General features: G+C 44.4%; 1 protein-coding gene across 3 annotated transcripts in view; it reads left to right on the top strand.

The window, feature by feature from the left end:
- The window catches only part of nup98 (nucleoporin 98 and 96 precursor), an 84,802-nt gene that overhangs the window by 20,611 nt on the left and 39,627 nt on the right, over positions 1 to 24,564 (top strand). For all 3 annotated transcript variants that reach the window (XM_087988479.1, XM_043692564.2, XM_043692563.2), the window contains 8 exons: positions 175 to 344; positions 8,240 to 8,377; positions 9,220 to 9,355; positions 13,842 to 13,934; positions 15,216 to 15,356; positions 17,380 to 17,513; positions 19,640 to 19,830; positions 22,523 to 22,642. In XM_087988479.1, the coding sequence (XP_087844605.1) occupies positions 175 to 344; positions 8,240 to 8,377; positions 9,220 to 9,355; positions 13,842 to 13,934; positions 15,216 to 15,356; positions 17,380 to 17,513; positions 19,640 to 19,830; positions 22,523 to 22,642 (1,123 nt within the window). The remainder of the gene's footprint in view (positions 1 to 174; positions 345 to 8,239; positions 8,378 to 9,219; positions 9,356 to 13,841; positions 13,935 to 15,215; positions 15,357 to 17,379; positions 17,514 to 19,639; positions 19,831 to 22,522; positions 22,643 to 24,564) is intronic.

Genomic DNA, 24,564 nt, shown 5'->3' with positions numbered 1-24,564 from the left:
ATTTAAGTGTTTGTGTTGGGGTTTGTGGGGTTGTATATAAAGAGTTACAAGGAAATGGGCAGTGGGAACAAGGTGAAACTCAATGGGGAAGAAGGTCCTGCCATGTTTGGCTGTTTCCCTCTCGCTGAGGTGCAGTCGGTCCTTCCCACTGATGTTGGGATGTTTGTGTTTTAGGTACTGGTGCTTTCGGCACAGCCACCGGTGGCCTGTTTGGTCAGCCGCAGCAGCAGGCTAGCACAGGCCTCTTTGGGAGCAAACCTTTTGGACTGGCCACCACCACACAGAGCACTGGCTTTGGTTTCGGCACAACCAACACCCTGGGTCAGCCCAACACCAGCAGCATGGTAAGACATCCAGAATGCCAAGTGACCTGAGATGCTACTTTGGGGCATATGTACATTCACTCCAGCCCTTTCCCCTACACAAGATGAAAGAGGGAAAATAAGAGAAGTTGCATACACCAGTCTTACATTCCCTTGAAACAAAATTGTGGTATCTAATTAAGAAAATTTAAAAATTTGAGATCAAACTATTTCCTGTGGTGGAGTGTGCCCCAAACAAGTGGCAGGGCCTTCAATCTGAGGAAACACTTCCTCACACTGAAGAGAGTAGAAATTGAGCCCAGTACTGGAATTAGTGGAAATCTGAGTAGGAAATGCTCAGAATGCTCAACAGGTTTGTTTCAAGTCAATAATCCTGCAGTAGAATAGAACTGTGAGGAAAAACAGGGCCTCAGCGAGGCACTCACAGACTGGGGAAAAGGAACAGTAAGTTATTTCAGACTGTTAATGGGTTCAACTACCAAGGTGGGTAGATTTGAAACAAACAAGAAGAGTGTTAAATGGGCGGCAATGGCCTCGTGGTATTATCGCTGGACTATGAATTCAGAGACCCAGGTAATGTTCTGGGGACCTAGGTTTGAATACTGTCCCGGCAGATGGTGGAATTTGAATTCAATTTTTTTTAAAAATCTGGAATTAAGTGTATACTGATGACACCCTCAATCCCATGCCTCTGTATTTTGTGCAATAGCCTACCGTGTGGAACCTTATCAAACACCCGACTGAAACCCATATACACCACATCAACCCCGTGACCCTCATACATCTGTTTGGTCAAAGAACTCAATAAAGTTTGAGAGGCACGACCTCTCAAAACAGTGTTGACCATTTCTAATCAACGTGTTCCTCTCCCGATGATGATAAATCCTAACTTGTATAACCCTTTCCAGCACTTTACCCACAACTGAAGTAAAGCTCACTGGTCTGTAATTACCAGGGTGGTCTCCACTTGCCTGCTTGAACAAGGGGACAACATTTGCTATCCTCTAATCTTCTGGCACTATTCCTGTCGACAATGACGACATAAAGATCAAAGCCAAAGGCTCTGCAGTCTTTATCCCTGGCTTCCCAGAGAATCCGAGGTTAAATTCCATCTGATCCAGAGGACTTACTTATTTTCACACTTTCCAGAATTGCTAACACCTCCTTGTGAACCTCTATCCCATCTAGTCTAGTAGCCTGTATCTCAGTATTCTCCTTGACAACCTTGTCTTTTTCCAGTGTGAATACTTATTTTTTAAAAATTCATTTAGCGCTTCCCTTATCTAATCTGACTCCACGCATTACTTCCCACTATCCTTGATTGGCCCTAAGCTTACTCTAGTCATTCTTTTATTCCTGATATTCATATAGAAAGCTTTGGGGGTTTTCCTTGCTCCTATCCACCAACGACTTCTCGTGTCCCCTACTGGCTGCTCTTGGCTCTCTCTTTAGGTCTTTCCTGGCTAACTGTAACTCTCAAGCGCCCTAAACTGAGCCTTCACATCTCATCTTAACATAAGCCGCTGCCTTCCTCTTGACAAGACATTCAACTTCGTTAGTAAACCACAGCTCCCTTGCTCAATAACTTCCTCACTGCCTGGCTGGTACATACTTATCAAGCTCCACATTTCAATTCTGCCCATCCCCTGCAGTTTCCTTCCCCATCCTATGCAATCTAAAGAGTCAGAGATGTATAGCATGGAAACAGACCCTTCGGTCCAACTCATTCATGCCAACCAGACACCCCAACCTAATCTAGTCCCACCTGCCAGCACCTGTCCCATATCTCTCCAAACTCTTCCTGTTCATATACCCATCCAGATACATTTTAAATATTGCAATTGTACCAGCCTCCACCACTTCCTCTGGCAGCTCATTCCATACACGTACCATCCTTGGTGTGAAAACGTTGCTCCTTGGGTCTCTTTTATATCTTTCCCCTCTCACCCTAAACCTATGCCCTCAAATTCTGGACACCCCCACCCCAGGGAAAAGACTTTGTCTATTTACCCTATCCCATGCGCCTCATGATTTTATAAACCTGTATAAAGTAACCCCTCAGTCTCTGATGCTCCAGGGAAAACAGCCCCAGCCTGTTCAGCCTCTCCCTATAGCTCAAATCCTGTGACCCATCCAACATCCTTGTAAATCTTTTCTGAACCCTTTCAAGTTTTTCAACATCCTTCTGATAGGAAGGAGTCCAGAATTGCACGCAATATTCCAACAGTGGCCTAACCAATGTCCTGTACAGCTGCAACATGACCTCTCAACTCCTACTCAATACTCTGACCAATAAAAGAAAGTATACCAAGCATCGTCTTGACTATCCTATCTACCTGTGACTCCACTTTCAAGGAGCTATGAACCTGCACTCCAAGGTCTCTTTGTTCCCTAGGACCTTCCCATTAAGTGTATAAGTCCTGCTAAGATTTGCTTTCCCAAAATGCAGCACCTCTCATTTATCTGAATTAAACTCCATCTGCCACTTCTCAGCACATTGGCCCATCTGGTCCAGATCCTGTTGTAATCTGAGGTAATCTTCTTCACTGTCCACTACACCTCCTATTTTGGTGTCATCTGCAAATTTACTAACTGTACCTCGAATGCTCACATCCAAATCATTTATATAAATGATGAAAAGCAGTGCATCCAGCACCGATCCTTATGGCACTCCACTGGTCACAGACCTCCAATCTGAAAAACAACCCTCCACCACCACCCTCTGTCTTCTACCTTTGAGCCAGTTCTGTATCCAAATGGCTAGTTCTCCCTGTATTCCATGAGATCTAACCTTGCTAATCAGTCTCCCATGGGAAACCTTGTTGAATGCTTTACTGAAGTCCATATAGATCACATCTACCGCTCTGCCATCATCAATCCTCTTTGTTACTTCTTCAAAACATGCAATCAAGTTTGTGAGACCTGATTTCCCACGCGCACAGCTGTGTTGACTATCCCTAATCAGTCCTTGCCTTTTGAAATACATGTACATCCTCTTGCCTAATCGTAACTCTTATCCTGCAGCATATACCCACCCCTTTCCATATCTGAAGTAAACAATAATGAATTGTGATTGCTATCACCAAAGTGCTTGCCTACCTCCAAATCTAATAACCTGGCTGGGTTCGTTACCCAGTACCAAATCCAATGTGGCCTTTCCCTTTGATGGCTTATCTACATACTGTGTTAGGAAACCTCCTGCACACATTGGACAAAAACAGACCCATCTAGAGTATGTGAATTATTGTATTCCCAGTCAATATCTGGGAAATTGAAGTCCCCTCGTTAAAAACTACCCTGTCACTCTTGCTCATGTCGAGAATCATCTTTGCTATCCTATCCTCTATCTCTGGAACTATTTGGAGGCCTATAGAAAACTCCCAGCAGGGTGACCTCTCCTTTCCTGTTTCTAACCTCAGCCCATACTACCTCAGTAGACAAGTCCTCAAACATTCTTTCTGTCATTGTAATACTGTCCTTGACTAATAACGCTGTCACCCCCCCACCCCCACCCCAAAACCATCTTCGCTGTTCTTATTGCAACATCTAAATCCCGGAACCTGCAACAACCATTCCTGTCCCTGCTCTATCCATGTCTCTGAAATGGCTACAACGTTGAAGTCCCAGGTACCAACCCTTGCTGCAAGTTCACCCACCTTATTCCAGATGCTCCTGGCGTTGAAGTAGACCCACTTCAAACCAACGTCTTGTTTGCCAATGCCTGTTTATAGCCTTGAAACCTTATTTCAGACCTCCTACTCTACAGCTCCTGGACACTTGAACTACAATTTAGATTCCCATCCCCATGGTGAATTGATTTAAACCCTCCCAAAGATGATATTACCCCTCTGGTTCAGGTGAAGACCATCCTGTTTGTAGAGGACCCACCCACGCCAGAAAGAGCCCAATTATCCATGAATCCAAAACCCTCCTTCCTGTAGCCCCCTCCCCCTGCCCCTGCCCCTCCCTCCATGGACAGCAAACCAGAGATGATAACTGTTTGCTCTAGCTCTAAGCTTCCACCCTAGCTCCCTGCATTTCTCCCTTCAGTCCTCATCCTTTTTCCTACCTATGTCATTGGTGCCTATATGGACCATAACATGGGGCTGCTCCCCCTTCCCCTCAAGGATCCCAAAAACATGATCAGATACCATCATGAATCCCTGGCACCTGGGAGGCAACACACCAACCGTGACTCTCTCCTGTTCCCACAGAACCTCCTGTCTGCCCCTAAATGTGGAGTTCCCAATGACTAATGCTCTGCTCCTCTTCCCCCTTCCCCTCTGAATAACAGGCACAGACTCTGTGCCAGAGACCTATTCCCCATTGCTTACCCCTGGTTATCTGTAGCCCCCCACCACTACCAACAGCATCCAAAGTGGTATACTTATTGCTGAGGGGAACGGCCACAGGGGTCCCTGCACTGCCTGTCGGTTCCCTTTCTGTCCCCTGACAGTAACCCATTTGCCTTTTTTTTTACCTGAAGTGTGACTACCTCTCTGTAACTCCTCTCAATAACCTCCTCCGCCTCCCCAACGATCCAAAGTGATCCAGCTCCAGCTCTAGTTCCCTAACACAGAGGAGCTGGAGTTGGATTCCTGCAGATGCAGTCAGCATGGACACTAGTGGTGACCCTTACCTCCCATATTCTGCAGGAGGAACATTTAGCTGCCCTAACCTCCATTCCCACTGTTCTAAATTCCCAACGAGACTACTGAAAACTTTTAAAAGAACATAAAAATTAGTGACCATACCAATCCAGCACACACAACCTTGTTTTTTGGTTAAAGGAGGAGGATGGGTGGGAGACACTACCTGAGAAATGTTTCAGGTAATACAACCACCCAAATATCTACCTTCACTTACTAAGCAATCCCGTGCCCGCTTCTGCTCAGTGTGCCCTCCGCCTGTAGATGAGGTAAATTGTTATACTTTAAATTGAACAAGGGCCTGACGGGAAGGTACTCGCTGTTCCTCCTCCCACTGCAACTTTTGTCAAAATAATCCACAAGGAATGTGGTTGACTGTTAACTGTCCTCTGGGCAGTTACGGATGGGCAATAAATGCTGCCTAGCCAGCGACTCCCTCATCCCGTGAAAGAATTTTTAAAAAACGAAATTGCTGACGGATCTTCTGTGTTTGTGCAGCATCAATGCAGGAAAAAAACAGCATTAAAGTTTCAAGTCCAGTGACCCTTCTTCAGACTGTCCCTTTGAACCTCCTTCAACTCACTATGATTACGGTTGGTCATCCAACCCGGCCTATTCCTGCTTTCTTTCCATATCCTTTGATCCCTTGAGCCCAAATGTGATCTCCACCTCTTGGAAGTTAAACAATGTTTTGACCTTACTGCATTCTGTGGCAGGAAATTCCACAGGTCCATCACTCGGTTGGAGATATTTCTCGGTCCTTAGACTGTGGTCCCTGATTCTGGACTTTCCCACCAACAGGAATGTCCTTCCTGCATTTACCCCTGTTAGAATTTTAGAGGTTTCTAAGATTCCCCTCATTCTACAGAACTCCAGTGAACATAATCCAAACTGATTCAACTTCTCATATGTCAGTCCTACCAGCTGAGAAATCAGTCTGGTTAGTCTTCACTGCACTCCCTCTATTGCCTTCCTCAGATAAGGAGACGACAACTGCATCCAGAATTCCACCTGTGATCTCACCAAGGCCCTGTATAATTGCAGCAAGATATCCGTGCTCCTGCACTCTAATCATCTCACTATAAAAGCCAATGTACTATATGCGTTCTTCACTGCCTGCTGCACCTGCAATGCTTAGCTTCGGTGACTGATGTACAAAGACACCCAGATCTCATTGTACATTCCTCTCTCAATTTATAGCCACTCAGATAATCTGCTTTCTTCTTTTTACCACAAAGTTGATAACCTCCTTAATCTCATCATCATTGCATCTGCTGTGTATTTTCCCACTTGGTTAGCTTGTCAAACTGCACTGAAGCATCCTCATCATAACTTCCCCCTCCTAGCTTTGTGTCATCTGCAAATTTTGAGATGTGACATTTCGTTCCCTTATCCAAATTGGTAATATATTATTGTGAATAGCTGCGGCACTGGTACAGATCCCTGCAGTACCCCACGAGTCACTGCCTGCCATTGAAAGAAGACGTGATCATTCCTACTTCTCCTCAGCATTTACCCTGTCAAGTCCATTCTGAATCTTGTACGCTTCAATAAAATTAACACTCAATTCTTCTAAATTCCAATGTACACACGCTGGAACCAATCTTGTGAATTTTATCTGCACCCTCCCTCATGACTTCATATCTTCCCTAAAGAGTGGTGCCCAGAACAGTGAGCAGTACTCCAGGTGAAGTCAAACCTGTGTTGAAAAGGATTCTTCATCATTTCCTTGCTTTTGTACTCTGTTTCTATTTCTAAAGCTCAGCTATGTTTTACCATTTGATCACTCAGTCCTGACACTGCCAGGTCCCTCTGCTCTCTCTGTCTCACAGTTGTTTTTTCCTACCAAAGCATTTCACTACAACTTCTCTATATTAAATGTAATCCGCTGCTTATTGACACAGTGCAGCAGCTGCCTGTGCCTACAGCTCACCAGCTGCCTTTCAAAGTCAACAAAGTAAAGGCCCCTTGACACCGTTCCCATCTAACACTCCTGGGTTAGGAACAGCACAGAGTCAAACATGGAGTGAAGCTGGCTTTCCCTTTAAACTGAAAGTAATGTTCCCTCAACACTGTCCCCATCAAACCCTCCTGGGATAGGGATAACAGGAGGTAAAATACATAAGTTTTTTTTTCTACTCGCTTGTACCAGAAGCAAAGTCCCCTCAATACCATCCCCATCAAACATTCCCAAAGCAGGGGCAGCAGGAGGTTAAAATACAAAATCAAGCTCCCTCAACTCTTTCAGGAAGTCTGAAATACTAATTGTGAAGCAACCCCTGCTGAGGCACTTGATTGAAATCAAACAAATTAAGTTGAATGGAAACGGCAGAGCAAAACAGAAATTAACTTAAATTAAAATGATGTAATCTGGGCCAATGATGCAGCCCAGCTGCTGCAGTGCCCAGTGGTCTCAAATGGCTTTGACTGTGCCAGTGAGCACTGCCTGCTCCCTCTCCAGGAACACCCGAGCGTAGACACTACCACTAAACAGGGCCAGACAGTCAGAAACTGAGAGCCCCTCTGGCCCACGGCCTGGATCTTTTGATGGCCATCTTGGCCAGGCCCAGGAGTGGAGCCACAAGAAGGCCCAGAGAAGGTTCACTAGGGTGATCCCTGGGATGGGGAGGGATTCTTACGAGCAAAGGCTAAACAGGTTTGGACCCAACTCAGTGGAGTTTAGAAGGATGAGGTGATTTCATTGAAACATTAGAATTCTAAGGAGACTTAACAGGGTCAGTGCTGAGAGGATGTTTCCCTCGTGGGAGAGTCTCGGGCCAGAGGGCACAGTCTCAGAATAAAGGGGCAGCAATTTCGGACTGAGGTGGGGAGGAATTTCTCCTGATGGTTGGGAATCTTTAGAACACCTCACCACAGAAAGCTGTGGGGCAGAATCCTTGTGTTTAAGGCTGAAATATGTTCTTGACCAGTTGGAGAATCAAGGGTGACAGGGATAAGGGCAGGAAAGTGGACATGAGTGACAGATCAGCCAGGATCGTCTTGAATGGTGAGCAGTCTCGAGGGATCGAATGGTTTAGTCCTGTTCCTATTTCTTATGGTCTAGCTCCCTCAGAACCAGGACTGATATTCCAAGAATCTAAGACCCTACCTCTTGTTGAGCTGCTGGGACAGATACAGCAGGCTAAATGATCTCCTCATGTGCCATAACCATTCTGTAAAGTGCATTCGGCAAGTGTAGATTGATGAAAAGCTTTGTGCACGTGCAAGTTCTTTCTGAACTCTAACCTGACCCTCTGCTCACCACAGAGTTTATTCGGGACTGCCCCGGTCTCGCAGTCAGGAGGGATTTTTGGAACCAGCACCAACACCAGCACCGGGAATGCGTTTGGCGCAGGGGGTGGTCTCTTTGGCAATACCAATGCTGCTTTCACCAACGTCAACAATGTAAGTTCTAAGTTCCAAGTGCCAGGATGTTGTGGACCACAGACCTTTTGTGATGTTCGGCAGCTGAGTTTGACTCATGGCTGTCCAAGAGGAAGGAGTGATGGGTTCAGTCTTCCTTGAGTCCCACAGGGATCATTAAAATTCACAAACATTAAAGTCAAAAGACCATAAAGTATCGAACTGAAAAGCAACAATGTTATGTTAAATTATATGAAGCATGGGCCAAGCATACTTGGAATACCAGACAATGTTTGTATCTTAATAAAGAGTCGCTGATGAAGGTGAGTTCAGGATTCATATGGATAATATCAGAACTGAGGTTAAACTATTAAATAATTGAACAGGTTGTGGTTCCTTTATTGTTATTTCAGAAACAAGATGTTGATTTTAGGGAAGAAAACTGATATAGCTCTTTGAAATTATGTGAGGGCTTCAGTTGTATAGATGTAGAGATATTTCCAATTATCATGGAGACCTGAACCCAGGGCCATCAATGTAAGGTGTTTGCAATAAATCCAATAGGGAGTATGAGAGAAACATCATCAGGGTGATGGGAATGCAGCACCGTCACTAGAGGGAGTGGTTAAGTTAGATAAATGTGGGGCAGGGCTTTGAGGGTTTGATAAACACTGATATACCGGTTGGGCACGGGTTGGAGGATTATGAAGTGGCATCAATCCCATCTGCAGGAATGGAGATGAGCGAGTGTTGCTGTATCTGGAACCTAGGGGTTCATGTGTGGTGGAGCTGAAATTAATGTGCATTTCCCGCGTTAAAATGGAGTGGTGTTCCAGGCTGGGAGAAGAACTGACCATATTTTCCCACTCTCTTATCTTCCACAGACCCTGTTTGCTAACAAACCTGCTGGATTTGGAACTGCTACAACGAGTGCTTCTGCCTTCGGCACAGCTGGTGCTGGCCTGTTTGGTAACAAGCCGAACCTGACTATTGGAGCCAACGCCAATACGTCCAACTTTGGTATGTGAGAATGTTGCCACTCCCTCTCTAATGGCATCATGGGCATCCCTACACCACAAGGGCTGCAGCAGCTCACTTTCATCATCTTAAAGGCTTTTCAGGATGAGGAAAAGACGGAATACAAAAATGTAGCATGAGTAGTCCTTTTGAGTTCTCTGCCAGTTTGTAAGATCACTGCTCATTTGATATGACCTCCATTCCCCTTTTCTGCCTGAACCCCACAATTACTAGACTCTTGATCATAAACCTGTCTAAGTCTGTTCCCTCTGCTGATTATCAAGTTAATTGGCTCAAGTTGAGGTAGGTTATCTGTTTCCAACACATGGTTTCTAGTGAAGCAGCCTGCAATCTCCACTTCCAGGGAGCGTGGTCGAGGTGGCAGTCTTCAGGCTCGGACAAATAATTTCACAACTAAAAATGGTGACGTAACAAAACTCCCAAGATGATCGACATCAAATTTGGGGAAGTGCAAAGTTCTTGGGAGATTTGTGGGAGAGGGGAAGGTTATGGAGATAGGAAAGAGGAAAGCTGTGGATGGATTTGTAAATCAGGTTTGTTTTGTTTCCTTGAGTGAACTGACAGAGGTTGGTGATCGCTGGTGATTGTGGAGAGGAAGGAGGAGTGAGGTGGTGATAGATTCGAATGAGAGAGAATAATTCCTGGAGAGAGAACAGTTTAATGGGGGCCAGGTGGGAAGTTGGAATCAGTTTGAGGGTGCAGGAGGAGGGTCTTTTGTGTTCTGAGCCCATCTTATCCAAAAGACTTGAAGCAAGACAGGTGAGAGAGATTTAAGGTTAAGATGGGGGAACCTTGGAAGAGAGACAAACCGAATTTGCTAGTGAAACTGGCAGATTTGAAAAGTCGGTGGACTCAATGTTAATTCTACTTTCTCCCCACTGCCAGACCTGAGTTTTTGTTTCAAATCTCCAGCATCCACATTTTTGTTTGTTTATAGAACCTTGGGTGTGGTTTAGTCCAGTGGACAAAAGGAAATGGCAGGAGCAGCTGATAGGATTTTTTTTCCAGTTCATTCAAGGGAGATGACTGTCGTTGGCTAGGCAGCATTCATTACCCATCGCTAATTGCCTTGAACTGAGTGGCTTACTCAATTATTTCAGGGGCCGCTGAGTCAACCCCATTGCTGTGGGTCTGAAGTCCCCTGTCGGCCAGCAGAGCTAAAGATGGCAGATTTCTTTCCCTCAGGCCTGCCAATAAGCCAGAGCTGTTTTATAACTAAATAAAAACCAAAAGAAATGAGGATGTTGTAAAAACAGAATTTTCAGGAAAAGCTCAGCAGGTCAGGCAGCATCTATGGAGAGAAATTGAGCTAATGTTTCAGGTCCTGTGACCCTGCCTCAGAACCGGAGAAGGGTCACAGGACCTGAAACATTAACTCTGATTTCTCTCCATTGATGCTGCCAGACCTGCTGAGCTTTTCCAGCAACTTGTATTCTTGTTTAAGTTTTATGACAACTGATTTGTTTCACAGGATGCATTATTAGGATTAACTATTTTACTTTCTGGTTCTGTTCGCCGAGCTGGGAATTTGTGTTGCAGACGTTTCATCCCCTGTCTAGGTGACATCCTCAGTGCGTGGGAGCCTCCTGTGAAGCGCTTCTGTGATCTTTCCTCTGGCATTTATAGTGGTTTGAATCTGCTGCTTCCGGTTGTCAGTTCCAGCTGTCCGCTGCAGTGACCGGTATATTGGACAAACAGGAAGACAGCTAACGATCCATATCCATGAACACCAACTAGCCACGAAACGACATGACCAGCTATCCTTAGTAGCCCCACACGCGGATGACAAGCAACATGAGTTTGACTGGGACAACACTACTATTATAGGACAAGCCAAACAAAGAACAGCCAGGGAATTCCTAGAGGCATGGCACTCATCCACAGATTCAATCAATAAGCACATCGACCTGGACCCAATATACCGGCCACTGCAGCGGACAGCTGGAACTGACAACCGTCGGAGGAAGCAACACAGAAGCGCTTCACAGGAGGCTCCCAAGCACTGAGGATGTCACCTAGACAGGGGACAAAACATCTGCAACACAAATTCCCAGCTCGGCGAACAGAACCACAACAACGAGCATCCGAGCTACAAATCTTCTCCCAAACTTTGAACTTTCAGGTATATTACTTGAATTAAAATTCCACTTGGTGATAGTTTTCAAGGAAAGCCACGGGAGTCATAGAGATGTACTGCATGGAAACAGACCTTTCGGTCCAACACGTCCATGCTGACCAGATATCCCAACCCAATCTAGTCCCACCTGCCAGCACCCAGCCCATATCCCTCCAAACCCTTCCTATTCATATACCCGTCCAAATGCCTCTTAAATGTTGCAATTGTACAGCCTCCACCACTTTCTCTGGCAGCTCATTCCATACACGTATCACCCTCTGTGTGAAAAGGTTGCCCCTTAGGTCTCTTTTATATCTTTCCCCTCTCACCCTAAACCTATGCCGTCTGGTTCTGGACTCCCCAACCCCAGGGAAAAGACTTTGTCTATTTATCCTATCCATGCCCCTCATAATTTTGTTAACCTCAATAAGGTCACCCCTCAGCCTCTGATGCTCTAGGGAAAACAGCCCCAGCCTGTTCAGCCTCTCCCTGTAGCTCAGATCCTCCAACCCTGGCAACATCCTTGTAAATCTTTTCTGAACCCTTTCAAGTTTCACAACATCCTTCCAATAGGAAGGAGACCAGAATTGCACGCAATATTCCAACAGTGGCCTAACCAATGTCCTGTTCAGCCGCAACATGACCTCCCAACTCCTGAACTCAATACTCTGACCAATAAAGGAAAGCATACCAAATGCCTCCTTCACTATCGTATCTACCTGCGACTCCACTTTCAAGGAGCTATGAACCTGCACTCCAAGGTCTCTTTGTTCAGCAACATTCCCAAGGACCTTACCATTAAGGTGTATAAATCCTGCTAAGATTTGCTTCCCAAAATGCAGAACCTCGCATTTATCTGAATTAAACTCCATCTGCCACTTCTCAGCCCATTGGCCCAACTGGTCTTTGCTGTCCACTACACCTCCAATTTTGGTCTCATTTGCAAACTTACTAACTGGACCTCATTGGAATTACTTGGGAGTGGAAAGGGCCTGTGGTTGCAGATGGGGATTGTTAGGATTTTAATATTGCTGTGGCCGAGGATGAGAAAGGAAAGCATCCAGACTCTGCACTTGGGTGGACTCTTAATGGAAGTTTACAGCCATAAATGGTGAAAAGATTTAAGGAGGATAACATGCCAAAGGGTTAAGTTTCGTTTTGGTGATGTAGAGTTACACTGCCCCTGAGATGCACTTGGTGGTCAAGTGGTGTAAGGTAAATCCAGGCAGGGAGAACTCCTTCTAGGGGAATGTCACTGCTAAGGCCATGATGCTGATAGTCTCCCACAGTTGATTTGTCTCTGGGTGTGTGGTTAATCAGTTCATTGATCTAATGGGAGATGGTAGTGAGAGCTGATCCAGTTCCTCGGTGGTTTGGTTGGAGAATGTAGTGAGAAGCACAATTGGAAGTTGTGTTTTTTTCTTAACACCTGGATCTGAACACCCTTCACCTTTCTGATGGAGGAGAGACAACCCATAAGGTGCCTCAATATGTGACCTTATTGCTGTCACAGCATAATTGTTGCAACATAATGGTCATGCCCCTATCTTTGGGCCAAACATTCCAGGATTGGATTGTAACCTGCATGAAGAGCTTGATCAAAAGTATCTGTAATGTGTCTTGCACCATTCCTGTTCCCCTATCACCCCATGCTGTGGATCCACACTGACTTCCATTTAATTATATCATGATTTTAAAATGGTCAACCTAGTTTTAAACCCCTCCACGGCCTTGTGACTTCCTATATCTGTATCCCCCTCTAGTTCTATTGGTCAACCACCATTGGCAGCCGAGGCCCCAAGTTTGGCTCTGTCTTCCCTTATGACCACTTGGAAAACTGCGTTTGTTCCAGCCCCAGTACTTCTGGGTCCATCATGCAAGTTAAAGATGTAATTAGTCCCGCAGAGATAGCATACACTCGTTCAGTCTTCCACTGGTTTCTGGCAACAGTTTACAGTAACCTATGGGAGAATATCTAGCTATCTTTCAGGCTTTGGTTACTTCTCTACAGAGAGAGAGAATCTTTCTGCAATCTGAAAGCATTCCACTGTTACCCTACCAGGTTATCCACCCCAAAACCATTATTTTGTGGAGCATTCAGGCATCCTGCCTGCTTGGGTCACTGTAATGCTCACTGTAGAGTCTGGGGAGTCAGTTGCATACTTTATATCTTTGATCCCATCAGTATGTGTTTGTGCTGTTACAAGTATTCTTATTGCTATGATACTGAGAATGCAGTGATGTGCCTTGGTGCCATGGGTTTTGTAGGTTCAGGGTGATGGCACATCAGAATCTGATGCAGCGAGTTAATAGAAAACTAAATCACTGGCTGCTCTCAATCTGCTTCTTTAGGATTTGGCGCAACCGCAGCAACCGGTGGTCTGTTTGGGAATAAACCTGCAACTGGAGCACTCGGAACAACGCTAGGAGGTGGATTTGGATCAGGTGAGCTGTTCCACCTGGTTGGGGAGTGGAAATATACAGGATTAAGATCGTGGAGGCAGATGTCTGGAATTCACCCCAAACAGAGGAAATGGCTGGGCAGTGCAGTGCAGTCAGCCTCAGGGTTAGCAGCTCTGAGCTGACCATTACTGATCCAATTACCAACAGAAAAGGGTGAAAGATCTGCACTGTTGCTCCACATCCACTGAGAATTGCAACTCCTGATTGGCAATGCCTTTGTTTTCTCTTCCTAGCTCTAGGTGCTGGGCAGACCTCCTTGTTTGGAAGCTACTGAGCTACTGGAGGGGCTCCGTAGGAGCAGAAAGAGGCCATTCAGCCCGTCCAACCTATTAGTCTATCCGCGGAACTTTAACCAGGGTTCCAGGTGTTGTGCTGGAGAGAGATCCTGACTTCCAGTCCTGTGTGTGAAGTGTCTCCTGACATCACCCCTAAATGGCCTGGCTCGAATTTTAAGATCGAGTTCCTTTGTCTAGATGACATCTCCTCTCCCTCTCCACCCCGAAAAGGAAACCACTTCAGCCTATCGAATTATTTATCATGTTAAGTCCCTTGATTAGATCACCCCCCCCCCCCTTTTCAAGTCCAAGCCAGGTTTACGTAACCTTCTGCCAGTATCCTTGTTCAGGAGATGGTCTGGGTGATAGGGGAGGATGAAGCACTTCCTGAGGCACTGTAATTAGCCAGAACTTTTTGTCTGGATTATTATTCGATGACCTTTGCTATATGTGTAGGGTGAGAACCTGCATGATGTGTGCTACTTTGTTAGAGTAAATAGGCTGGGGCTGTGCTGTGGTCTGATCAGAAAGTGGGGCCCAGTTAAATGTGGAGTTCACTTCCATGTAGACTGCTGAAGCTGCGTGGTATTGGTTAAGATAGCAGGGCTTGAAAGCTACGCTGGGAGTAGTCTTGTACAGAGTCTGAACACAGACCGCTGGACCTGAATCTACCCTAAAACCCATGTACCGGTTTCCTCGTGAGAATTGAAAGAGAGATGGGGTGAACAAGGACACACGTGTCTTTGCCTCTCTGGACCAAAGGGCATTTATTTAACACCAAACAGCAGAAAGGTGGTTTATCCCAGCTGCTGTTTAGAACCAAGATATCTGCACATCATCATAATGAGGAAGTCATGTTTAGACAGACCTGTTCACACAGTCTCCTGTCCAATTACCAACAGAAAAGGGTGAAAGATCTGCACTGTTGCCCCACATCCACTGAGAATTGCAACTCCTGATTGGCAATGCCTTTGTTTTCTCTTCCTAGCTCTGGGTGCTGGGCAGACCTCCTTGTTTGGAAGCACTCAGCCCAAGTTGGGCACCACTCTGGGAGCCGGAACATTTGGAACAGGAGCCTTCAATGCACCCAATGCCGGAGTGGGATTTGGAACACCTCAGGCCCCTGTCTGTAAGTAACCATCAGAGCAGGCATGTGTGACCCTCTGTCTCCTCACCTGAAACTCTTACTGTCCCCATCCCAACTCTCTCACTCTCCCTCTGCTCACTGACCAGTGTTGGCTTGTTAAGCAGCCCCTTGCTTCATGTAAAAGCAAATTTGACTATTTCAAATTATTCCGTGTCGTTGTCCCTCCCTATTGCTACTAGACTGCAGTCTCTCAGCTCTGAGATCTCTAGTCTCTAACACCCTGACTGTAATCACTGTTGGTGAATGTGTGTCCAGCTGCCTGGGCTTTAAGCTTCCTTAAGGCCCATCTTTAAATTTATCTCTTTCGCCTAGCATTCAGTCATTTTTTTTTGTTATTGATGAGTGAGTTAACTGTGGACCTGTTAAGTGTAAATCTGCCTGAATTGCTTTCAAGATGGTGACTTTGTCCATTGATGTGGCGTTAAAGTGGTCTCCAATCTGAATCTAAAAGGGAGATTGGGATCTGGTTCAGTGAGGCATGACCTTCCTGCTGTGTGACTCAGTCGTCCTGACTGGGAAGCCCTATATGCGAGTGTCCATTTTCAGGAGTGAATGGGGTAGTGCAGTTCATCTTGAGCACAGTGCCAGTATCCCCTGTCACCCCATCCTTTATTGCTGGAGAGTGGGCATTGTTAAATAAGTCAGTTAATGCTCCCTGTGACTGGGCAGCAGTGCGTACTTTGGGAGAGAAGGTTGCTATTTGGTCCGTCATGCCAGCGTCACATTCCTTTCCAAGTGGAGGTCAGTGATTTGAGGGCCATTTTTAGGTAATGGCCGGTCAGAGCTCAAATCCCACCTCCGTGCTCAGTGGAAAGAGATTATGAACAGGATGAGGCCATTCAACAGGCTCCTCCATTTGATTCACTCGGGCTATCTAATAGTGACATTAACTTTCTTCCTGTCCTTGTAACCCTTGACTCACTTATCAATCAAAACTCTATCTAACTCTTGAATGCATTCGATGATCCAGACTCTACTGGTGCCTCTGGACAAGAATGCCAAAGACTATGACCCTTTTAAAAGAAAATCCTGCTTCTGTGTTAAATGGGGTAACCCCTTATTTTGAACCTTTTCCCCTAGTTCTAAATTCCTTCTCCACATCTACCTGTCACAGCCCCCTCAGGATCTTGTGTTTCACCAAGATTACGCCTCGTTTTTGTAATCATTGTAAGACATACGCAGACGTAGACCATTCAGCCCGTCGAGTCTGCTCTGCCATTCGATGAGAATGTACTCATTTCCGGCCAGTTGGATCAGCCTTTCCTCAAAGGACACGCCCTGTCCAAAATAATCTCGTAAAGTATAATTTCCTCTAATGTGACCAGAGTGACTCTCATGCTTTGGGTGTGGTCTATACCAATGTAAAGAAATGTTTTATGAACATCCACATTGGAATGTTGGTCTTTACGGCATTTATCTTTGGTAGGACTTGCTTAACCTGTAGTTTGACTACTTGGGACTCATGAGGACAGAGTTCCCTCTGAGCTGTAACATGTGCAGACTCTGTCCAATCAGACCCTGTTAACTTTCCTCCATTTTTCCACATAGTACATCTGCCCAGTTATTGTCCCCTCACTTTACCCATTGTTATCCCATTTCAGGCTGTTTGTATCCTCTTCACAGCTTTTCTTTTATGTATCAACAACAAATTTGGCTATACTGCATTCAATCCTTTCATCCAAGTCAAACATATTGATCATGAATGGTTGAGGTCCCAGCAGTACTCCCTATGACGCTACTTAGTTTAATATCCAGAAAATAACCCATTTATCCCACCTTTACCCATTCCTCCTGACTAGACAATCCTCTCTCCATGCTCCAATATCACCCCAAAGACCTTCAGCTGGTATCTTGTGAACAGCCTTTTATAAGGATGTTGAGGGAAAGCCTTTTGAAAATCCAAATGTATTCGGTTTATTAATTGGAAATAGTCTCACCTACAACCCAAGGAGGAATAAAATAAAAGTATTCTCAGCTTGTTTACCTGTCCAAATCTCTGTTACAGGCCTGACTGACCCGAATGCCTCAGCCACGCAGCAGGCTGTTTTACAGCAGCAGCTCAATGCTCTGGCCTACACCCCTTTCGGAGATTCTCCACTCTTCAGAAATCCCATGGTTGATCCAAAGAAGAAAGAGGAGGTACGGTCCTAGTCTGCTGTTGCTCATGCGTGTGTCCATGATCCAGGCCTTTGATCCTTAATCTGGATCAATTCATAGTGTTTCACTGAGATACTGGGCAAATCCCCAGCCATTCAGTGCAGTTATAGTTGTGCTAGGGGATTGCATTGATGTCTCAGTAATGTGTAACATTGATGTAGCCTCAATACATTGCTTTTGTTCAAAAAAGGCTGCTTCTCAAAATTGTATAGAATTGGTTTGTCCTTTCAGTTTCTTTGTACGTTTTTATTATCAAGAATGCTTGCCTATCTTCATCAACCGAGGTACCGAAGTTAGGATACAAAGATGACTCTATTTCCCGTTCAAAGCATGATACTTATTAGGCTTTTCATAATTCATTTCTAAATGTTGATTGTTCCATTGAGAAATACAGCATTCATTTTGCTCATGGAACACTGCAAAAATGCTTTGAACTTGGTAGATCTTTCAGTTTTTAAAATGAGAGAAAAAAAATGTGTATTAAGTCTTGGAAATGTGCATTTGATGTGAGAACGAGCCGCTGCAGTCCAGGTCAGTTCCAGTTTGATGTGAGAACGAGCCGCTGCAGTCCAGGTCAGTCCCAGTTTGATGTGAGAACGAGCCGCTGCAGTCCAGGTCAGTCCCAGTTTGATGTGAGAACGAGCCGCTGCAGTCCAGGTCAGTCCCAGTTTGATGTGAGAACGAGCTGCTGCAGTCCAGGTCAGTCCCAGTTTGACCTGAGAACGAGCCGCTGCAGTCCAGGTCAGTCCCAGTTTGTTGTAAAAATGTTTTGATTCAGTGGAGAGGCTCTTTGGGCCTTTTAAGAGTGAGTGAAGATTATACCACATTACTGTGGGTCATTGGATTAGAAAGGCAGTGTATTTTTATTTCTCTTGTGTTTTTAATTGTGGACTGAAATGAGAAAAGATCTGTTTTCGAACTGGTTGGTTTCTGGGTGAGTTGGAGCCAAGGGGGGACTGTGTGCAAATGGACATTCAGCCAGCAATAAGTAGCTGATTGGTCTGTGGACTTAGTGATTAGTTATTCATATCAAAGGTCTTGTGCTTATCAACCACTGTGACAGCAGGTAGCTGAAGAGGCTGAGGCTGTGAACAAGATACAGAAGCCTCAAAAGTCTAGATTATAGTGGTGCTGAAAAGCACAGCAGGTCAGGCAGCATCCAAAACACCACCAGCTCGAGGTTCTCTGCTACAAAATGCACTTTAAGCCAGAAGAAACCAATTTAACCAGTAAGCTCTGACTTAATAAATCAGAGGTAAAAACGAGGTAAAATCGGCTTTTGCCCGAAACGTCGATTTTTGCCTGTCCTCGGATGCTGCCTGAATTGCTGTGCTCTTCCAGCACCACTAATCCTTAATAAATCAGAGACTGTTTACATCGCGCTATGCCCCCAGGAGAAAGCATTTTGAAAAGGAAGATGGAGAAGCAATGTTCTGATCAGCACAAGAACCAGTTCAGCAGATCCTTTGAACAAGGTCAACTGAACTCCTATCCAGATCTTCCCCCTGCCCTCAACACCTGTATTTTTTTCCTTACCTGTGTGTGGGTGTCTGGGAGAAAGTGAGGACTGCAGACGCTGGAGATCAGAGCTGAAAATGTGTTGCTGGAAAAGCGCAGCAGGTCAGGCAGCATCCAAGGAGCAGGAGAGTCGATGTTTTGGGCATGAGCCCTTCTTCAGGAAATCCGTGTATGTGGTGTCTGTCTGAATAGGGTTTATAAGGATTTTAGAATTTGAAATGGTTCAGTTGTTTCTGTAGTTTGAGCATGTTTACTGGTAATAATCTGCTTCAGTACAAAAACAGTCTGAAAATTGGGTAAATTGAGAAATTCTGCATTAAAAAAAAATTAAATTTTTGCAACGGAGAGCAGGGCTTGATTTCTAGCGCCCCATCCCTGCGAGGCATAACAATTCAGCATTACCAAACAGAGAACAGTAAAGGCTGAGATTGATTTCTTATGAAGAAATCAGTGGATGTGTAATCATGACAACTAAAAGATGCTGAGGCACTGCTTTGGCCTGAGCAAACTGCAAGGCAGAAGAAGCCAGAGGGGCCAAATGGAAACCACCTGCTCCAGTGTTTTAACATGAATTGCTTTCCTTTTTGCAGCGATTGAAACCCACAAATCCAGCAGCCCAGAAGGCACTGACTACCCCCACCCACTATAAGCTGACTCCCCGCCCTGCCACCAGAGTACGGCCAAAAGCCCTGCAGGCCACTGGCTCCTCCAAGTCCCAGCTCTTTGATGGACTGGATGATGATGAACCTACATCTCTATCGAATGGCACCTTCCTGCCCAGGTAAACGCTTTTAACCCTTGTGACATCTCGTGCTCTCTCTCGCACTCTCTTCCCTTCCCTGCCCCCTCCACCGCCGCTATCGATCTCTTAACTTTTCATAACAAATCTTATCACTTAGCAGAATGTGTCTTTTCTTTAGCAATACTAAAGTGTTTTGACTTCCCCTTGCCCAGGGCATTTGGTAATTATACAAATTTAAGGGGAAAGCCAGCTTTAAACTCCACAACATTACTTGACAAGTGGACTGTAGTAGAGGCATTACAATGGAGAATGCATCCATTAATGCTGATTTAACCCTTAACTGCCAAGCTTTGTTTAAATTTTAAACTAAATGACTCTGCTTGGTCAGGACATTGCTCTGAGAAATGAACTAACGAATGGTTATCATGAGGCAGTATAAAAGTCTTATTTAATCACTAAAATGGTCAAGGTGTTTATTACTGTTAATTTAAATAAGAGACTTCTATCAAGTTTCTTCAGTACACTTTTCAGTAACCTTGTTTACTAGAAGTAAATGTTTACTTTAAACATGTGGCTAAACTGGTTACCAGCTAAAGCATTAATCAGGATTAAACCATATCCCTCTAACGTACACACTAATACACAGACAGGATGAGACAGAGCAATTGTTTGGAAAATAGAGTAAACCCTGTTGATTAGAATTCCAAGCTAAGAAGGTGAAATGAGGTGACTTTGTCAATTCCTTTAGTTTCTTGTCAATGGGATCGCATTGCTGTCTGTCACAGATCAACAACAGACCCTTGGTTTGGGTAACATGTCAGTTAGAAATGACTTAACAATCAAGTCAGTAGTTCAATATTCAGTTTGAGGAGATCAGAATTACTGATTTCTAGAACTTTCTATGATTCTCAGGAAATATCTCTTTGGGGGTTTTAAATGTACATTGTTACTCAGAGCAGTGCTTCAAAAACAGAAGTTAATAGAAAAGCAGATGTGGCAGCATCTGTGAAGAGAAATCAGAGTTAACGTTTCAGGTCTGAGGAAGGGTCACTCAACCCAAAACGATAACTCTGCTTTCTCTTCAGAACAATGCTGGAACTAATGAGCTAATCCAGTAACTTCTGTTTTTTGTTTCTGATTTATAGTATCTGCAGTTCTTTCAGTTTTCAGTAAGCACTACTTTCTTGCAAGCCAGTTATGACTGAACAACTTAGCAAGGTTTAAGATTTGTAGCTCAGGTTGAGGTTTTGGATGTACGTTTGCTCGCTGAGCTGCAAGTTTCATTTCCTGACGTTTTGTTACCCTACTAGGTAACCTCTTCAGTGGGCCTCAGGTGAAGCAATGCTGAAAATTCCTACTTTATATGTTTGGGTTTCTATCAACAAACACATCAAGTTAGACACCATTTACTACCCGCTGAGAAAAGGAACAGGAAGTGACTTTACCACAGGAAATGACATCACCAACCCAAAGAAACCCATACATATAAATAGAAAGCAGGAATTTTCAGTATTGTTTCACCTGAGGCCCACTGAAGATGTTACCTAGTAGGGTAACGAAACATCTGGAAATGTACCTTCCAGTTCAGTGAGCAAGCCTACATCCAAAACTGAACAACTCTCCAGTCTGTGGCAAAATAAACCAAAAGTCCAGAGGCTGTTGCTAGGCTGTCTTCATCACTCGGCCCTTTCTGAAACAGTCTGTTTGTCTGGGAATTAAGATTATAAAACAATTTTTATCTCTCTTTTGAACATTTTCTTCAAGTGCAGACAGCAGACTTATTCCATAAAGTCTCATTGTAAATCCTTTACAATCCTGGCATAGTGCTAATTTTCAGTTTTCATAATCCAAAGTATATTTATGTTCCCAAAAATATTTAAGGTATTTTCTTTTTATGAAAGTTTAAATGCTTCCAAAAACCAGACAAGTTAACAAAGGTGGTGCCGACAGTTGAATATGGGTATGCTTGAGGTGGGCCCATGGAATTCAGGAAGAGAAAGCTATCCATATAGACTTGGTGGGAAGATACTGAAGGATGTGCAAGAAATGGGGTTTACCTAAAGAGGTGTAATTGGGTGAAGTTTTTTTTAAAAGAAAACCAAGAACCTTGTCAGTTTTATAAATGAAGATATGAGAACATTAACAAATGGTAATATATGAAAAACCAGATAGACCAGACTGTGCAGTTTTTGACCACCCTGGTGTAGAATGTACACTAAAATTGCAAAGTGCAAATAACTGAGGTTTGTCATGATAGTTTGAAGGGAATTTCCAGTTCTAGGTCGAGCGCGTTGAGCTACTGGCACAATTGCCTCTGGAGCAGTAAAGGCTGAACAAAGTTTAAAACTGCAGGAGTTTGAAGGATTTTTCTGTATTTGGTTAGTGGGTAATCAGGTTGATCTATTTTAAATCCTTGCAAAATATGGGGATATATCTTGGCATAATGTTTTGTGTGGATGTATGAAGTAGAGGTCTGAAATATCAAGCAAATTTGAATAAATAATCATTAGAAGGCGGAGATTTCCAGACAGTCCAGGGCAGAGGGATGAATTGGGATTGGTGCAGGGCTATGGGGGGAACATGTTGGGGCAATGGGATTAGTTTTGGAATAATTGAGACGAGATTTTAGTTGCATTTAAATTAGGGATTTGAACGGTTGTCTCTGCATTATTAATAATTTAACTATATTGCCATACCTACTAACTATTTGAGCAAACTTTCCATTGTGCAGGAAGAGCATCAAGAAGCTGGTACTGAAGAGCATGAATAACTCTACTCTGTGCTCGCCTGTACTCTGCAAGGAACCAAATGATTTGGCCTCACCATCAGACTATCCAGAGAATGGAGAGAAGTGAGTACAATAAGACATAGAAGCAGAAGTAGGCCATTCAGCCCATCCAGTCTGCTTTACTATTAATGAGGTCATGAAAAATCAGATAATCTCAACTCCACTTTCCTGCCTTTTCCCCATAACCCTCTATTCCCTTCCTGATTAAAAATCTCTGCATCAGCCTTGACCATGCTTAATGACCCAGCCTTGACAGCCCTCTGCAGTAAAGAATTCCACAGATACGCTACCCTCTGAGACAAGGTTTCTGTTCTGAGATGCTGCCCTCTGGCCCGAGTTCCCCCTTGTGGGATAGTGTCTGTCTTTCTCTATCTACTCTGTCAGGCCCCTAAATATCTTGTATGTTTTTATAAGGTCACTTCTTCTAAATTCCAAGTACAGATTCAACCTTTTCAATCTCTCTTTCTGAGGATTGACACTCTTCAGAAATCCCCTCCTCGAAAGGTAATGAATGCAGAGTTTTTAAATATTTTTAATAGATTCTTTAGATTAGATTACTTACAGTGTGGAAACAGGCCCTTAGGCCCAACAAGTTCGCACCGCCCCGCTGAAGCGCAACCCACCCAGACCCCTACATTTACCCCTTACCTAACACTATGGCCAATTCACCTGACCTGCACATCTTTGGACTGTGGGAGGAAACCGGAGCACCCGGAGGAAACCCACGCAGACACGGGGAGAACGTGCAAACTCCACACAGTCAGTCGCCTGAGGCGGGAATTGAACCCGGGTCTCTGGTGCTGTGAGGCAGCAGTACTAGCCACCGTCCCGCCCACAAAGGAATTACCAAAGGAATGAAAGATTATCAGGAGTGTGCAAGAATGTAGGGTTGGGGTAAAGATCAGGTCTGCCATGATGATGTAGAATGGCAGAGCCGACTCAAAGGGCTGAGTGGCCTACTCTTCTCTGTTCATGGGTGTGTAACCTCTCCTTGTAAGGCAGTGCTTTTGTGCCAGGTATCCCTCTAGTGAATCATCTCTGGACTGCTCCCAATGCCAGTGTATCTTCTCCTAGATCAGGAGACCGAAACTAGACACCGCAATCTCAGTGTGATCTAACTCCTGTCTTTATAGTTGTAGCAAGATTTGCCTAGTTTTATCCTGTATTCCTTTTGAAATCAAGGCCAGTCTTCCATTTGGCTTCCCTCTCATCTGCTGCACTTGGATATTAGTATTTTGTCGTTTATACAATAGGCCCTCAAACCATCTATGATGTAGCTTTCTACAGTCTGTCTTGGTTTAAAATAGCACTGGCTCTTCCATTCTTCCTGCTAGAGTACATGATCTCACATTTTCCCACTTTATATTTCATCTGCCAATTATTGCCCCTGTCACTTAATCTGTCTCTGTCCCTTTGAAGGCTCCATTTGACTTCCTCCTCACTTTTTTGTTTATTTCATCTGCAAACGTAGCTATAATACACTTACATCCCTCATCCACGACCTGAATATATATTGTAAATAATTGTGACCCTAACACTGGTCCCTGTGGTACTCCACGCGTTACAGGTTGCAGTTTTGAAAATTCTTCCCTTATCTCGATTTTTGTCTTCCATTAGGTAAGCAGTCCTAGAAAATCCTGGAGCACCTTCCATTACAGTATTGTGGGTCTAGATATAGCAAATGGATTGTAATGGTTCAAGAAAGCAGCTTACCACCACCACCACCTTCTTGGGCAATTAGGGACAGGAACAAATTCCGACCCAGCCAACAACATGCACTTCCTATAAATAAGGAGCAAAAAATATACTCTGGATTTCTCCTCATGGCTATCCTTCAATTTGATTTTCTCAATCTATGTGAAGGTTAAAATTGTCCAAGCTACTAACTGGTCCTGCAAAGTAGGTTTCAATTTATATTTGCCTAATGAGAAGGGCAGAATAGTGATCATGCTTTTCCAGATGTTTAGAAATACTTCTCCAGTCAG

The sequence above is a fragment of the Chiloscyllium plagiosum genome, unplaced genomic scaffold, assembly GCF_037043375.1.
Source record: "Chiloscyllium plagiosum isolate Xiang-an unplaced genomic scaffold, Cpla_swu_hap1 HiC_scaffold_6, whole genome shotgun sequence".
NCBI classification, from domain to species: Eukaryota; Metazoa; Chordata; class Chondrichthyes; order Orectolobiformes; family Hemiscylliidae; genus Chiloscyllium; species Chiloscyllium plagiosum.
Note: the sequence above shows the minus strand (reverse complement) of the source record. Positions and strands in the feature narration are given on the sequence as shown.